At 33.7% G+C, this 18,902-nt stretch overlaps 1 protein-coding gene across 1 annotated transcript in view; it reads left to right on the top strand.

Annotated features, from left to right (window-relative positions):
* The window catches only part of LOC124358160, an 85,923-nt gene that overhangs the window by 52,228 nt on the left and 14,793 nt on the right, over positions 1 to 18,902 (top strand). The window contains exons 11-13 of the mRNA XM_046810454.1: positions 6,878 to 7,063; positions 8,572 to 8,740; positions 9,679 to 9,778. Coding sequence (XP_046666410.1) covers positions 6,878 to 7,063; positions 8,572 to 8,740; positions 9,679 to 9,778 — 455 coding nt within the window. The remainder of the gene's footprint in view (positions 1 to 6,877; positions 7,064 to 8,571; positions 8,741 to 9,678; positions 9,779 to 18,902) is intronic.

Raw genomic sequence — 18,902 nt, 5'->3', positions numbered from 1 at the left:
GTGACAGGATATTCAGGATGAGCAAGGTTATGGGGTAGGGACTGCTTCATATCGAGATCTATGAGGAAGAATTAGGGCACTAATCTCAAAGTCATGTCCCTCCAGAAGAAGGGGAAGCCAGCTCTGAACCAGCCTCTCCAGTCAAAGTATAGTAGAGAATTTATAGCATGACCGGTGACTTCGAGATGCGCCGTAGGCAAAGACGGAACTAAAGTGGTGGGGAGTGGAGCGGCTCAGTCTGTTGCCGTATTTAGCCTTGTGAACTTCGGTCTCCAGTCTTCTATACGTGCCGCCCAAAAAACATTCGCTTGTGCCAATTCACGAGTTGTAATACAATTTGTGAATTAATTGCGTTGTGCTCATTACGTTTTAAGTAAAGAGTTTGAGATGGATCATAATGTAAAAAGTAAAATTGGAGGTAGAAAGGTTATACACGGCCAAGCAAGAGAAGTGCTTCCCATTTTATGAAACAGGAACCAGAAACCAACACACTTATAAATTTGAAGAAAGTTCAACAGCGTGTGTCGTAGAGGCAACTGGAATTTCTGAAAGTACGCTGAGACGAATTTCGAAGGAGGAAAAAAAATAAGTCCAATTGGCAATTCTTTTAGTACGCCCAACAAAGTAACAAAACGCAAACATACTAAAAGTAATCTGGACAATTTTGATTTGGGTGTAGTTCGAAGAACAATAAATAATTTTCATCGACAACGGGGTTTTGTTATGTTAACTATTGCGTGTGGATCGTTGGCGTTATTGTTATTTTAAGTATACATCATTAAATTAACTTGATACAAGTTGGTAGATAAAACTGAGTTTTTTCTTATTCTACTGTGTATATTGACAAATTAGTTTAACCAGTTTTATATTAATTTTTAATTTAGCAGCTAGGCTATGTCAGTTGAAAATTTTGTAGTGTATAATTGTATCTACTATCGTAAATCTTGAAGCTTACACGGTTAGTATATGATAAATTGAATTTTAATGGCTAACAAAGCGTAACAATTACAATTCTGAACTGTTGTCGTCGTTGGAGATCAAGAATAATATAAATTCCTACCCTTTCCCAATTTATGAGAACCCTTTCTTACCACCAGGTATCTCTACTGCGAACTCATTAAGAAGGGTGAGCTATGAACACAATTTCGGCAGAACATAGTCATTGTTAAGATCACGTACATCCGGTCCCAATATTTCCAAGATTTCCTGTATTGAATTCCCCATCATAAAAGTCCGTCGCCGTAACTTCAAAAGAGTCTAGATATGTTCAAATATTCTCAAGGTCTCCTATATTAAATTGCTCATCATAAAAGACCACCGTGGTAAGAACATAAGGGTCTAGAAATGTTGGCAAACACTACAATATTCGGCTCCCGCCACCACTATGAGCCGGGAGCCGAAAATTCTCAGTAGGGTTAGTAGCACCGTATTCACTCCCCTACTTTAGATTGTGCCCCCACGCGCTCAACTCCTCCACTCCTCACGCGCATCCCATCGGTCATGCTATAACTTCCCTAGAGTAGGTAGGGGGTGGCACACCCTTGTTCAGGCTGGCAAGAACCCCTGATACTTAGGGAACAAACCTCACCAACTTCAACAGTCACCTCCCGCAGTAGACTAGAACAATCAAATTACCCTTGCACCTCAGAATCTCGACATTTGCGGTTAGTGATGTGCCGTTGCTGGACATCCATAAGGTTGCCAATATTTAAGTGACACATCGGTTTTTGCTGTGCCCAGTGGTAGGTTCAACTGGAAGCTATAAACCAGCCAGAAGTGATCCCTGCTGGGTCATCTGCTTATAATACATAGCAAACAAAAACAAAAAAAATAGCATTTTTAGTTTTTATAAAATAAAAACTTTCTTATCTTGTTACAAAGCATTCAAATCAAGGTCTGCAAATAAACTCTTACCGCTGAAAAAATGTGAAAAGCGTAGCAATGCTTCTCATTATGGCAGAAAAGGTTGCCTAAGGATACCTGACATGTAGATAAAACATGCAGCATATTTTCTTACCAAATATGCTCTAATAACCATTTTCATATTGTAACAAACAGTTCATAATTCTTTAATAACTAAAATGTAGGTTGCTCAAATTTTACATGTATCTTACCACTCTTACTCTATACAGCTGTTTAAATCTATTGTATTCTCAGCTGGTGGAATATAAATTTGAAGCAGAAGCAACATCCTGTTTCAGAGATCTCATGAGAAAAGTTTTATATTATTTAAATTTGGCCAGAAGTTGCTGTTACTGGATGTCAATGGATGTGACATTGTTTACAAGAGTAATGTGCTAAAGCTAAGTTGACAGATAAGTTTATTACAAATGGTAAAAGTCCACAGTTTTCACAGACTGTGTGTGACACTTCGGAGGCTTAAAGAAGGAACACACCTACCACAAGAATCTGAAAGCAATAGGCCTATATATTTGAGTTGCACGTTCTTGTACAAACATAGTTACTACGTGTAATAAACCAATCTTTAATGAAGAAAGAAGTTGCCCACTTTTCCACGACTGTCTTTCCAACCTGTATGTACATGTATAACACTTATGCAATCATCCTGTACGTTGCTATAAAGTAGCTGTTGATTTATTTATTACTTCCTGCTTCTCTGACACCTGTTTAGTTTTATGTGCTTTCTCTTTGTACCACACCTTTGAACAAGATTATGTCTGCACTAATAATAGTTATTGTTCGGAAATAAATCATGCACTGAATGAACTCTTGTAAATAAGAAGAAAAAGTTCTATCAACACAACTAGACGCTCAAAAATCTTCTGCTATAAGATAACTTTTTATAGATTTGGGCTTGGAATAACACATTTTAATTTTCAAATGAAATATTTTAAATGCTTTTCTGGAGAACTCATTAATACTATTTAATATATGTAGATTCCAGAATAGTTGATTATCATTCCCTAGTATCAGCCAATGGTTAATTTTATTGACGGCAAATACAAAATTAACTATTTTATCTTTATGTGAACCCTGTTTATTTAAAATAATATGGTCATAATTAAAATGTCCTGTTGAACATTTGGTCTTATGTCATAATAGGCTTGTCTCTGCAATATATTGCCTGTAAGAATAAAATAACTCAACTTTAAGAGCTTTAACCCTTTTGCGGCCAACGTCCGTTACATCGGACGTCCGAAAACCACGCTAAAAAGGCCAACGTCCGTTACATCGGACGTCTGAAAAACCAAGCTAAAAAGGCCAACGTCCGTTACATCGGACGTCAAGAAAAAGTATGTTTAAACGGTGAAAATAAACATTTAGATACTATTTAAACTATAAAATAGTTTTATGAGGAACTAAAGTAGTAGTGTTCAGTTACATTAGTCAGTTGGTAGAAAATGTCTACTGATGTGCAGCTGATTATTTGGCGGGACTCAGCTGATTTGACACACGTGGTGGCTACACTGCGCGCGCCTCCTTCCGCCTAACCTGTTAGTCATGCTCTGTCGCTGCTTCTAGTTGCGTCGTGTTTTTTTGTGCTTTTCCATTATGAGTCGATCACCATTAAGTGAAGGTACTATAAACGTTATCCTTCACGACCCTAACTATATTAGTGATAGTGAGTTGAACGTCATCCCGAGTTCGGCATCAGAAAATGACAGTGATGAAAATGAATCGGTTTTGAGAATTGGGGATTTTACCTCAAGTGTAACCAATAGTGTAAATAGCTCTGTAAATAATTCCAATGTAAATATCTCAGCAACCGAGCTTCCGGATCAATCAAACTGACTATTCAAGTGTGAGTGAGGGCCGATGATACGGACCAGGACCCTTCATTCGACCCAAATAGCGATCGTAGGCCTAGACGTTTCCTTGGTTATGTAGCTACAAGTCGTGAAGTCAATAGGTCAGTTTTATCGTCTTCTGATGAGGATGAGGACTTGGTGCTGAGAACAACGGCTCTCCTGCAGTACTTCACTGGGGCTACTGGAGGACGTGGAAGAGGACGTGGGCAAAGACGAGGACGAGGCCATCTTCCTGACGAGCATCGTTTTGAGTGAGTCGTCTTCAGATTCTAATCACGAAAGTGACGGGTGGGACGATTATTTTGGAGAACAATGACCCCGGATTCGCTCATATATTTTAGCTACCAAGAGAATCCCGGTCCAAAACATTGCCCACCTCGAAATTCTTCCTCCCATCTCATACTTCGATCTGTTTTTCCCCTTAGCGTTTTTAGTTCTGATAGTTACTCATACAAATAATTACGCTAGAAACTTCATTCAACAGAATAACAACAGACTGGGTCCCCAAGCCAGAAATCGACTTTGGAGACCGGTCAGTTATCTAGAAATAAAAGGATTTTTGGCAGTACTTATCAATATGGGATTGAACAGAAAACCAACCATTGACATGTATTGGTCAAAATCTGACTCCCAACATGTTCCCTGGTTTAGTAAAATGTTTGCACGGAATCGTTTTGAGGCAATTCTAAGGTTTTTTCATCTGGTAGATGTAAAAAATTTACCAAAACCTAAACAGCCTGGCTATGATCCTTGCAGTAGATTCATCCCTATTATTGACCATGCAAATAAAGTGTTCAAGCGATATTATACACCGCATGAACATATATCAGTTGACGAGAGCTTGGTGGGTACAAAAAATCATACTCAGTTATTGCAATACATGCCCAATAAACATCATCATAAATGGGGGGATAAAATTGTGGCTCCTTTGCGATAGTGTATCGAATTACTGCTTACAATTATTTTTGTTACAAGGGAGCGAAGGGTAATGGAAACAAAGAGACTGCAAAAGGGCTAGGCCATAATGTTGTTATGAAACTGTTAGAAATGGGCAATTTATTAAAAAAGGGGTTTCACGTTTTTATTGATAATTATTTTACGTCCATCCCCCTTGCCAGAGAATTGTATTCAAAACAGACAAATATGACTGGTACTATACGTCTGAACCGAAAAGGCATACCAGCAAAATTGAAACAAAAACTAAATGTTGGTACTAACAAGTACTGCAGAAAAGAATTCATGCTTATGCTTGGTAGCCGCCTAAAAAAGTCCCAAAAGAAACAAGTTGTTCTGCTTTCGACAAAAGCTTTGCAAAAAGCGATCGCAAATGTAAGAAAAAAGGAAAAAGGTTTTTATTACAAATAGACCGTCGGTTATTCGCAACTACAACTCATACATGGGTGGCGTAGACTCGTCTGACCAGATGCTTTATTGTTATCTAGACGAACGCCGTACTTTGAAGTATTGGAAAAAGGTCACTTTTCATGTAATTGGCAGAATGATTGTAAACCTGTACATACTTTACAAAAGAGAATACCGACAAGCCCATGTCTAGAGTTCAGTTTACTGTGTCCATTGTTGACGGTATTGCAGCTGAGTGGCTTGGTGACCCAAGCGGCACTCCCTAGGCAGAGAGCGGGCGTTGGTGATGAGCTTTTACAAAAACTGCCGGACAAAAAGGAAAGAAATTGTGCTGTATGCAGCAAAGCAAGCACAAGCAAAGAGGGACAAGAAAAAAGACCCGATTTATTTGTAAAAAGTGTAACAAGGATGTACACCCTTTGTGTCTTCTTAAACATACTTGCTAAACACAAAATTTGTAGCCTAAGTTCTTTTTTTATATTTCATTTTTATTATTGTCTTTCTCCATAGTAAAATATAGATTGTAGTTTTTAAAGTTGCTTTTATGTTTATATTAGTTATAGTTTGTAGTTATAGTCAGTCAATAACAAAATATTGTCAACAACTAATGTGTGAATAAACAGTTTCCAAAAAAATATTTTTTTAGATATTAACAGTTTTTTTTTAAATTAATGTAAACAACTTTTTTTTAATATAACAATATAATTTTGTGTGTGTGTATACAAATATAAGTGAGTAACAAATTAAAATTGTTTCCCACAGCAAAAATATTTTTCTTTCATCCTATTTTTATATCTCAAAGTGAAAAAGGCTAAATACATAAACTAAAAATTACGTTTGCTTTTCTTGTTAAACAACAATATTTTGCAATCTAAGTGCAATATCTTGCCAAAATACTAAGCGCTTATTTAGTAGGCTAATAAACAAAACAAAAACCATTACGATTGGGTGATAAACAAAAAAGTTTATGATGCTTTAACTACAAGAGTGCGAAAACAGTGCGGCACTGGCCGTGTTGCGCAGTAATCCGGCGGGCGGAGCTGGCCTCAAAAGGGTTAAGAGTAAAATTTATAAGTGGTTGGTTTTAAATCCTTTTTACAGTACACACAAATTTTTAAATGTACCAGTGTCAGACTTGTTTCTTTGTTAGTTTTAAGCATTCTTGTTGTTTATTTTGTTGATTTATTTATTTTAGTACTGGTCATCACCTATTTAATTTCTCTTACGAATTAAGTTTTGAATTTGTTGATTTTAACTAAGTTTTTATGTGTTATTTTATCCTGTTGTATATCTTATTATTTATTTTAATGTTATATTATGGTCAGATTGGTATGTCGTTTTTATGTTTATTATAAGTTGTTGCATTTTTGTTGTTTGGCTGCTTTTATCTGTTTAAGGCTTGAGTCATAAATTGTTATTGTTGATAGAGGTATTGCATATGATTTTATTGAGATGTTCTCTAATTTTAAATTGTAAATAATTATGACACAACACATAATTCAGTGTATTATGTATATATTATAAATTTTTACAACCTCTATTGCATGTATAATGATGCCATTAATGATTAATGATGATGATGATGATAATTTATGAAATTAATTTCAAGGCCTTAATTGCCTTCTCTTACTTTAGAAAGCCTCCTCATAAAGATAAAAATTAGATACAAGAGAAATTACATATGATAACAGCAATGGCATACTAACCTCCAAAAGAGTCGGCAATGAATTTGTACATTTGAACAGGTCTAGATCCTGCACTGCCTCTGTTTGATGACTGGACCAACTCTGTGGCTAGCCTGATAGACCCTGGGGATGCCATGTTTGTAGACGTGTACCACAGCAACATGGGCCACAAGGGCAAGAAGGCTGCAGGGGGAGTAATTGATGTCTACCTCAACAATGGTGCCAACCAACCTGGCTGCAACTGTAGTTAGTGGACTCCTCACAGATAAGGATTAGATTTTTAAGACCGATATATATATATATATATATATATATATATATATATATATATATATATATATATATATATAATAAAAAAAGAGGCCGATACATTAAAAAAACTGAATCCTCCTGGGAAAGTGTAGGAAGAGTTACAAATTTTGCAAGGATCTCTATCTCTGCAACCCACTGCTTCTCACTATACCAGATCAGGAAGTTTGAGACCTCCAAATGAGGCGTAATTGGTAACTCTTAGGTCAATAGTCCCCAAGGAAGGTTTCTTGTAGTTATGAATTAAAGCTGATTGGATATCTTTGATTTTGTTAGTGATGTACTCATGTACAAATTGTAGGTAGCAGTACAAAAAAAGATAACTAAGAATTGTTTAAGGTTGCAATTTAAAATATAACATTTAGGAACAAACTTCATTCAAATAATGGAGGACATAATAATTAAATTTATTTATAGCCTATCAAGTAAATTTGAGTTATACTTATTTTTTAGTAATATTAGATTAGTCGATAATACTTTTCCAAAAATTCTTTTTCAATTATTAAAAAGCTCTTGTTAAAATAATAAGTAATCTTAGGGTAAATTTTAATTGGCTGAGAGTTAGCGAAGCCAATGATTACTCGAAGGGCTGGAAATATTTCATCTCTGTCTGTCTGTCTATCCCCACAATATCTAAAAAATAACTGACATATAGACTTCAAATTGAACATGAAGCTTCATTCCTATATGAGGAACACTGAGTTTGATGATGGTACATGTCGCCTCATGGGATTTGGCTCAGTATTTTCAAATAGTTTTACATTGGCCATAACAAAAATGTGAATGTTTCATGTGGCAAGATATCTCAAGGAAGATTTCATCTGTAGACCTTAAATTTTGCATGAAACTTTGTTTGTACATAGACAAGAATGAGCTCTACGATAGTACATGTCAAACCATGCAATTTGGTTGAATGTCATTGAAACCTATCACTCAGTATAGAGACAAAATTTCTCTTTTGTTTGCTGGAGAGATGTAAAACATTCTTTTCTGTAAGATTGTCTGTTGCCCTATCTGTCATTAATTAAATGAGCTATGGGCTTGAAACTTTGCATTGAAGCCTGTTAAGCATCACATAGTGAGGCTTACTACTTCCTACTTAATTACATTAAAACATAAAACCAATATTTAATACTTTTATTTTATTTTTTTGTGAGGCCTTTCGATAGCAAGGCTATCTTCTTCAGACACATCACAAAAGTGTTACTGTTGACTTAAAAAAAAAGAAAAAAAGTAATTAAATATTGGTTTTATGTTTTAATGTAATTAAGTCAACAGTAACCAATATAAGCTCTATCTACAACATTACTACTTCCTAGTAATTTCAGTAGTCTATTGTAAAATCAAATAGAAGTGGTGTTATATAGTATTACATATTTCAATGATATGTTGATAAGAAAATTATTTGGCTCTGTTTTACTCTCTCAATGCACTATATCTTCCAGATCGCAGCTGTGATCATGTACGAGCTGTAGAATACTATGCAGAGTCTATCACTTCTCCTGTAGGCCTGTGGGGCTTTGCTTGCTGGAGCTGGACATTCTATACAAACGGTTTCTGCAAGGTAACCTCCCCCCAGGATCTGGTGCTCCTTGGAGAGCCCATCTCCAGAGAGTGAGTTATTATTACTTATTTTTTGTATTCTAGAAATTAATTGAATCCAAGGAGGGTAAAAATTATTTGTAAAAAGCGTTATCAACATATTTTAACACTATTGAACACTAAAATAGGAAACGGAAAAGGTAAAAATAATGTTAGAAACTCCCTGACTGCAGCTGCATCATCAAAATGATAATAACTGGAACCACTTTTTTTAAACAGTTGCTCATGTTGATGCATTTAAATTTTTGGAGAGTAAGAATTTTGAATAGTTTTGGTTGAGTGCAAATAGCCTCTGCAGCCTTTTGGTTGGTTTTTTCATTTTGGGAAAAAAGTTTCATCTTCACTTTGGGTTTCACATGTTCCAATCTTTCTTATAACAAGAGGATTCCATATTGTTAGAGGGTTGTTAAGTATTATAGTATAGTATAGTAATAGTATATTACCTAAAGCAGTGCAATTTATTAGCCATACTTCTTATATGACACTCCCATTTTGGGAACTCATCTAAATAATTCTTTAAAATGTATTGACATCTACTATACTAAGATTTGTGTTTTCTAAATCATTTATGAGGTTATTGGTATGTTTATTGGTTTTTAAATGAACAATCATTCTTGTTTTGGCATTATTTAACAGCAATCCATTATTTTTTAACCATTCTTTAAGTTGAGTAACCAGGATTAAAACCCCAGATTACAAATTTAAATTTAATCAAAATACTCAGCTATCAGGAGCAGCACATCAGTAGATCCCTAAAATTGCATAAGGTTTATCTTACTATACCATAGCAACTTTAGAGATACAATATTCTATTTTATGTATTTTGAACCTTTCATTCAAAAGTTAAGCAAAGTAAAATGTTTATAGAGAAGGGTGTATGATATATTTCATCGTTCTGATTCTGTAACCTTTTAAATTGCATAACTCATAAACCAATTAAAATATTTTAGGGAGCATGGAATCTACATGGCTTTTACCAACTCTACGACACCGTTTCTCCTGCCACCTTCAACATACATTGAAGATGACAATTTAACTGCAAAAATTGATGTTAGTTGTAGCTGGATATGAAATAAAATATTGCTATTGAATTACTGTGGAATTTGTTTTGTCCTGAAAATGAGCATTGAACTACAGTATATCTTAAATATATCATTTAACCCCACTACCCATCTTATTCACTTTGACTTTGGTATATGTTATCAAATTTAACACCATTTTTTATATCTTTATTTTTAGTATATTTTAAGGTAGATTTCTTTAATCTGATATTTCGATTGAACATGTTTTAAGTGTATTATAAAAAAGAAAGTGTCATAAAGGAGAAATTATTCAAGACAACAAGTTCAAAAGTTTTTAGGATTTTTTCAAGCTAAACTAATTTACTAGGATGAAAAAAGACGTTTCTATGTAAAATATATGTTTCAAAATGGATCCTCCTTTTGAGTTATATTCCTAAAACTTTTCACTTTAGGCCTTTTTAATAGATTTTTTACCCTCACAATTTGTTTTAACTGGACACTTTTAATAATTTGTATTTATTTGAGTGCCCTTTAAATATACTCGTATAAGCATTATATTTCAAGTCTAGGCAAAATCATATGTATCAAACAAAGAATCACTATACCTTATGTGTACAGACAAAATAAAACACAGAAGTCTCACCGGAACACACTCCACAGAACAAACATAAGTCAGATTTACATACTAACTACCATTGACATGATCTAATGCAGTACTAGAGCTACTAACCTTCGTGAGGCAGCTAGTTCCCAATTATCCTTGAGAAAATTGAATTTTAGGAAAGGTTACCAATAAACATACTATAGATAAAAGCCTAGAGGATAATATCAAAAATACATCTATGATAAATTAGATTTGAACAACTACATTTTGTTTGTTTGTTGTTTTATTCTGTGGTGTACGTTATATGATTTAATTTTTTTATTGGCAGCACAATACTCAAAAATTTTAGATATATAAGTAAATCGACTATGTATGCTGACAACACTGCACTATTGCTAAGTCAGACTGACCCAAAACAACTAGAGATAGACAGCTTTATAGCACTAAGCATGGCAACGACTTAGTAGGTAACAAAAGTAAAAGTCAACTACTAATATTTGGGAGAGACAGAAAGACCGTAGGGTGACTCACTGATCTTGAAGAAGTTACCTAAACCAAATATCTTGGCATTATAATAGATGACAGTTTATCATGGACACCCCATATTAACTATTTGCAGTAAAGTAAGTTCAGGATTATTTGTGGTGCGTAAGAATGATGACCATAAGCGACTGAACTACAGCCAAGACTGCATATCTCTCCGAAACCCACCTGCAGTATTAGGTGTACTGAACACCTAAATGCTGCAACATTTGTGAATCTTCATCTTGTGAGAAGATTGTTGTTTGGGGTGGAACCTATATGTTAAACATTCAACGTGTCTTAACTCTACAAAAAAGAGCCATCAGAATACTGGGGACATTACCACCTAGACAAACCTGTAGAGGAGCTTTCCGTGTACTGAAGATTCTTTCTTACAGTCATCAACCTTTATATTCTGGAAACTGCTACCTATGTCTACATTAATGCACCTGAAACTGCATGAGCGGAGTACAATATCATCAGTACAACACCAGAAATGCAAGGAACTTCTGCCTTCCAGTACACAGACTGACATCCACTGAGAAGAAACCGAGTTACACTGGAGCAAAAATGTGGAACATACTACCAGAGGAAATAAAGACAACCAGCCACCTTCATTTTAGAAGACTTCTAAAAACCTGGCTGCATGAAAGATCGTTTTATTCCTTGAACGAATTTTACAATTGGAGACAACCATGTTTATAAAGACAAAAAATTAAATGTAATGTTTTTACTTCAGTTCTATTATTCTATTCACTGTATTACTTTGTATTATATCAAGTTGACGCCACTACTAGTCTGGAAGACTATGTAAATAAAGAGATTTTGACTTTGACTTATAACCCTCTCAATACCTCTTAGATCAAAACATATAAGACCAATACTGCAATTATTGTATTTTACCCGTAAGGGTATCCACAGTTATTGTATAAAAAAGATGAAAAGTCGTGTCAAATATTTGGAGCTAAATCTTAAATAATGTTCATTTTTAATCAAAACAAGATTATTAATTGGTCTGAATTTCTAGGTTTTTTTACATGCATCACATCACACATCATTGCTATGAATTCTGAACTGATTTTGATAAGTTTTTTGTTTTAAAGAAGACACTGTCATGGTGATATCTCAACAAAAAAACTTTGAAGGAAAATTTCTGTGAGCCATAATTTAAAATCTTACATTTTTATCAATATTTTCCTGTTTGGTTCTTACTTGATTGAGATGCAAAGAGTAAGTTTACTAAAACTTTGCACTCTCTATAAACTATATAATATTACCTCTTTGTTTACTTTTTAATGACTGTGCCTAAACAACTCAATATACCTCTATAGGGTATAAAAACTGAACTTTTGGATTACTGTTATCACATGATTGTCCCAGCCACCTAAATACCAAATTTTGGAAGTTAACTCTTGTGACGTGGTATACATTGTTTTTGAAACAAGGTCTTTATGAAATAAAATTAACAGTGAAACTTAGAAGATGCTATATCAAGCCAGTACGAAATGGTGACTATTACCATTTAAAATATCCTTATGCCTAAAATTTAAAAAATGACAAGTTATAACCATAATTAAGTTATGGCATTTGAACCACTTTGAATTAATTATTTTTGTTATTAAAGTGAAACAGATAGGTTTTACAAATGGAATTGTTTGCCTACTTACATCACTAACCTCAGAGTTTTCACAACAGAAGCTCAAACTTCCATCGACAGTTTGACAGTGTGATAACCTGTTGTAAAATCCAGAAATGACAGTTTGGATGGATTCTTACAGATCTCTTTGAGTTTAATTGCACAATTCTGTTCCTTAAATCTTTTATGCCCTGTGGTTTTGATTTATACACATTGTCTTTAATGTGGCACCACACAAAGTAATCTAATAGTAATAGATCAGGTGACCATGCAGGCAACTTGATAGCTCCTCTTCTACCTATCCAACGATTGTAAAAGGTGTTGTCTAAATACATGTGGATATCCAAATATAGTGCAGAGGTGCTTCATCTAGCTGAAACCAAACTACGATCGAAAATATTTTTTGCTAACTAAACAGCCAGAATAATCTGCTGTTGCAATATTTCCATGTACATTGCGTAAATAAGGTTTCCTTCAAAAAAAAAATGGTCCAAGAAATTGACCTCCTGCAATACCCAGCCAAACCCTTAATTTTTCTGGATACTGTGTTGTTCTCTCATCCAGTGAGAGTTAACATCAGGACAATACCAAGAATTGTACCAGTTTACATTGCTGTTTAGCATAAATTATGCTTCATCTGTAACAATAATGTTCTTCATTGCTACTGTGTTATTATCAACATTCCTCATCATTAACTCACAAAAATTGACTCTGCAATCAAAGTCATCCTCAGAAAGTTCATGAACTTCCTTAGTGGATCTAAATTTGTTACTGCACAAAACTTCACATACTGACATTTAGTAAGTGTTTTTATTTTTTGAAATAGAACAAGTTGAGACATTGTAATTATCAACAATACATTGCAAAACATCCATTCACACTTCATCGCTAGTAGCTGATTTTGGTCTTCCGGTTCTGAGAAGGTCTGTCTCTTCAAAACGTTTGATGGTTATTTGCACTCCTGTTTTTAAAATAAGGTTGCGATTTGGAAAAGTATCATTTAATAAGTGACCTCATCGTAATATATAATCCGATCTACATAACCACACATCATTAAAATCCTTAGACGTTCATGTTTACTAAGCCACTTCATAACTTTGTAAACACCATCAACAAACTTATACACGTTGAGTCAACCAATAGCTGATAAGACTAGAGACCTTCGTTTGCCGAAGCAGGTCAAAGCCTGCTTGGAATGTTAATGTGGGTTTTGCTCATCGTTAAACAATGATTATTAATATTCATTAAATTTCAAATTTGAGTTAGCCGCCATGTTATGCTGGCTTGAGATAGGGACTGTTAATTTCCATTTATAAAAACCTATAAAATTATGTAGGCCTATAATTTGACGGGGGTTTTCATTTATTATTTTTAAGTTGGGTCTAAAATTTGGTATTTTGGAGGCAGGGGGAATCTTTGATACCAATTGAAAAGTACTGTTTTGTACCCTACAGATGTGTATATTGAGTGTGATTTTTCTAGGTGCGGTATTTAAAGAGTTAATAAGGGGTATCAATACTTTTTATTCACTTTGTATATTATTGAACTCCAGGAAGATGCCCATGTTTTGGCTGTATTGTTTCTTCTTATATGTTCAAAACTACCATTTTACTGTAAAAATACAGCTTTATAACAGGTGAATAAGGAAGTAAAAATGTGATCATCTGGTGTTACAGAATCAAAATATTTATGTTTTTATGGTTATAAAAACAGTAATAAACACGAAAATTTCAAGAGTTTTATAAGGGGATTAGTTTTTCTTTTGATGTGTGTATAGATAAGCAATAATTTGCCTTAGTTCAAAATTTTTGGTGATGTTTTTTACAAAAATGTTTGTAATATTGAAATATCCTTGTCAAATACATATGCTATTAGTTTCATGCTACTTTTAGGGTAAGTAAAACTGCTATCACGGTTAATTATTTTCTACTTCTAGTCAATGCTCTAAGTAATAACATGTCACAATCCTTGTTGATAATAAAGTAGACAGTGACACTGGTAGGTGTGAAAGTTTGAGGGTTAACTAACTTTATATACGCCAACAAATCAATTTAATAAAGATCAGTGTTATAGTTCAAAAAGTAAATTTCTGTAATTAATTTCATTGTTTAATTTAAACTTTTTTGGAATAATAATTTAAAGCATATAAGCATTTGAACCATAGCTGAAATAAAATATACAGTCTGGTGTAATTTCATCTGAAAGCTTGAGTTATTTACAACTACTCATGCTCAAAATAATAAATTGTTTGTATATGTATGTGTATTCCTGATTGTCCACTCAGAATTCCTGATTGCTGAATTATTTTGGCTGTTTTCTACTAAACCTTCTTATAGTCCAAGCTTAGCATTGGCTATATCAGTGTTTAGCCCACATGTGCAGTTGATGGAGCAATTTCTGTGCCCCCCTTGGTTGAGTGATGAGGTTGTATCTTAATAATTATCATGTTTGAGAAAAAGAATTAATTTTTATCCCTTTTCAAAGTAGAAATTTAATTTTAGTCCGTAATGTATGAGGTTTACTTATGTATTTTATTATTATTTTTGGCTTTTTCTAGTAATTTATTTTAGTCATTGAGCCATGACAACTTAGTTAAGTGAAGGATTTAAGACAACCAAAAGATCTTCATCAGCAGTTCTTGCAACAATCACACAGTGTCTCAGATTCACAGAGGTCAAACACAAATTAATGTTTTAAAACAAGCATTTTATAGTTCAGTAAGTGCACAGAATCATGGAGACAGGCAGGAGGGTGCAATGGTTGCACCCGCACTCCTCTGACTGTGGAAAATCTGTAGGCCTATTAAAGTCAGGAAAATGGTAAAAAGACATCTGTAATACATAGCTTATTGTTATTTAATGAACATCATTACAGATGTGATCTATTTAGTTTTGTTTGGTTTAGTCCAAAAACTTTGACCTCCTCCTTTGCTGTCATCTGAATTTCTTGATATCTATATCAATGAACGCTAAGCATACAAGTCCACCGAGTACTACATTTTAAGCACTAGAATAGCGTAAAATATAATTTTTAGATGTCCATTTTCATCTGAAAAACCCTGGATATCATTTATCTGAGGAATATTCCATACCACCCAACTCCTGGTATTTTGCAGTCCTTATGAAATTTCCTGACGGTGCCCATGCACTGAATGTCCCAAGTCTAGGGATAAGAAAACTCCAATCTGTTTTACAATATCAGTCTTGAATCTAAATAAAAAATATAGCAAGTAGATTTTAACACTATTGCTGAGGTACTTCTGCAAATACGAGTAGATATCTAGGCTTTTTGGCGTATCAGGAGGTCGTAAATGAGATAATAACAAATAACTTCGGGTAAAATTTTAGGAAAATATTATTCAAGATAGCTAAAGAAAATATCAACCTAAAGATCTTGTTTTACAGATGAAACAGTCTGACAAACTCTCTTTACCATTTTATTTTGAGATTTCAAGCCTTTAGTTCATCTAAAGCCAGCAAGAAAAGACATTGCTGTAAAGCAAACCTCTTTGACATCTAAACTTCAAGATTTTTCAGGGGCTTTAAGATTGGTGGCATTGATGACACTGGGGAAAGGTGCCCATATATTGTTCAGGGAGTGACATATGTTTAACATTTATGACTTAAGAAAATTACATTTTTAAAGAAAAGGCGTGTATCTAAAAATTGTTTTCTTAACAAAATTACATTGTTGTATAAATATAAAATATGTTACTACCCGAAGCTATAACTCTTACATTACATGGCTGTATTTTAACATAGAATGACCAAAGAGAGTTTATCCACTTTGTCTGCATTCAGAGAAGTTATCTTAAAGGGTTATGAATTTAACATAAAATAATATTTTCCAAACCTAAAATATTGATTGTACCAATTTTTTTTGTATAGAGAGCTGTTTGGACGTACAATACCATCAGCTCTAAGAGGAATGTAAACTAGCTTGCTGGTAAATGAGATCTATTTTCTTTCAAACGATCTGACCATGATTTATTTCCTATTTGAATCAAGATTTACATGTCTAGCAAAAAGAACTCCTTTTTTCATCCAATTACTTCTCTCGTTTAGTTCTTATAGGTTCTTGACACATTTCAAAAGCTATTGGAAAATTTAAACCCATGAATATAATATCTTGACAGTTGTTTTTAATGCTCCAGGTTATAACTAAGATAAATTCTCTTCTGGATTAGAATACGTTCTCATTTAAAGTTTATGAGTTATTTGAATACTGCACAGCCCACTGAGATCAGATCATCTTTACAAACTACAATTAAGTTGTCCTCTGCTCTGGCAATGTTGCATTGGTCGGAGAGGACAAAAGTCCTCCTTCTGTTGACATTTTACATGCATAGTATCAGTTGTCTGAAGAATTCCCCTGGCTTTGAATGCTACCAATTTTAATCCAGTTATTAATCAATAGAGTTTATACTGCTAGCTTTCATCTTATAACTGGGCTGACTTACTTCTTCCCCCTTCTCTTGATTCTGCAGTTGAGACTTTTAATGCAGGAACTATTATATCAATGGCAGATAATATAGCTATGAAAGCAAGGAAATGTTTCAGATAGGTTAAAATGTTTCTGGCCAACTTGACCGCTTTGTTTAAGCGAAATCATTCTAGTCATAGAAAAGCTAACCTATCCTATTGTGCTCTACAATCAGCCATTGTATGATGAGCTGAAATCAATTATATACCACCAAAACCTTAGTGAAATAGTGGTAATTATTTTTGTTTATAATAATCCTTTTTTACAAGAATATGGACAATATAGGCTCAAGAGGAAGAATATCATGTAGTATCTTGATGTTCTCGTAAGTGTCAAGCTAATCTTAGAATATACATTGTTGTTGAGAAATCTTAGGTCTTGCAAAGTAGATCATTCAATTTTTAAACAACAAATATCATCGTCTGGTGTTTTACAGATCACATGTTTTGGAGACATTGAATCATTGAAGAATTTTCCATCGTTGTTGGGAGCAGCATTGATGCTATGCAGATGCAATCCCTTTTGCATCAATATGGTTGAGCATGGCCACAACCATTCATACATATAATTTAATTTGAGCTACAGCATCAATATTATGTTTGGTGTTTTACAGATCGGATGTTTTGGAGGCATTGAACCATTAAAGAATTTTCCCCCGTTGGGAACAGCATTGATGCTATGCAGATGCAATCCCTTTTGCATCAATATGGTTGCGCATGGCCACAACCATTCATACATATAATTTAATTTGAGCTACATAATCAATATTTTTAGTAATATCTTCATTTATATTTATGTAATATTTATTTATAACAACCAAATAAAATTGTAAATATGTTTCAATATTAATCAAAACTACATGTTTATTTATTACTCTATTCTGAATTTCTGCTTTCACTTTTCAGAACTGCTAATTTATTTGCAATCGAAACACTACTGTTATTTATAATGAGTTTTGGCTTACTTGGAAGCAGTGAATCCTACAAAGAACCAAAGGTATCAGAGAGGCATTTAAATTCACTACCTTTTGGTCGTAATCATGAAACTTTAGTTTCTAATAAAATTCCATTTAAAAATAATGAACAAAATGTTAACAAAAGAAAAAGAAGTTTGGTTAGAAATGTCAAGCAGTATTTCAAAGGCAGTTCATATTTTACATGTACACCTTTCTTTATACAAAGGCCAAAAACCACAAAATCATTGGAAAAACGCATAACCTTCAATTACCAGATGGCTATTAATTCATCTGAATTAAATACTGCTCCTACAACATTTATCACTGTTAGAAAGTCAAAGAAAGACAAGTTCAAAGATTTGTTTTTTCAGAAGTGCAAACCTAATTCAACTACTTCTGAAAGTGTTTCATCTGTACATGATCAACATCTAGGAGAAAATAATAACTCTACTGACACTACAGAGAAATCTGAAAGTAACATCAGTGAAAAAGTGCAGTCAAACCAGGAAATAGTTTCTTCTTATAGGACCTTAAGTATGAACAGCGAAAATACCTACACCCAAAGTAGTGTCACCAACTTCTCACAGACTTTAAAAAAAAATAGGATGAAAAATATATTTAGAAAAGTTTGGGGTAATACAACAACACAAAATTTGATTACTAATTTAAGTTTTCTTAAAGACAATGATGTGAAGGAAGACAAATCATCCACAGAATATTGTAATAATGCAACAGAGTATTCAACTGAGTTGTCATCAAGATATTCAGACCTAGCAACATCTTCAGAACAGTTGATACATACAACGTTTAGATCCAATTCAAAGACGCCAACTTCAGCCAAACCATCCAATTACCGAATTACTAAAGTTTCAAAGCTTTATAGAAATACAATACCATCTACTACAATTCTGGATGAAAACTATCCTTCAGAGAATCATCGTTTTGAAGATAAA

The sequence above is a fragment of the Homalodisca vitripennis genome, chromosome 3 (assembly GCF_021130785.1).
Source record: "Homalodisca vitripennis isolate AUS2020 chromosome 3, UT_GWSS_2.1, whole genome shotgun sequence".
Lineage (NCBI taxonomy): Eukaryota > Metazoa > Arthropoda > Insecta > Hemiptera > Cicadellidae > Homalodisca > Homalodisca vitripennis.
The sequence above is the reverse complement of the archived record's forward strand: the minus strand, read 5'-3'. Positions and strand labels throughout refer to the sequence as shown.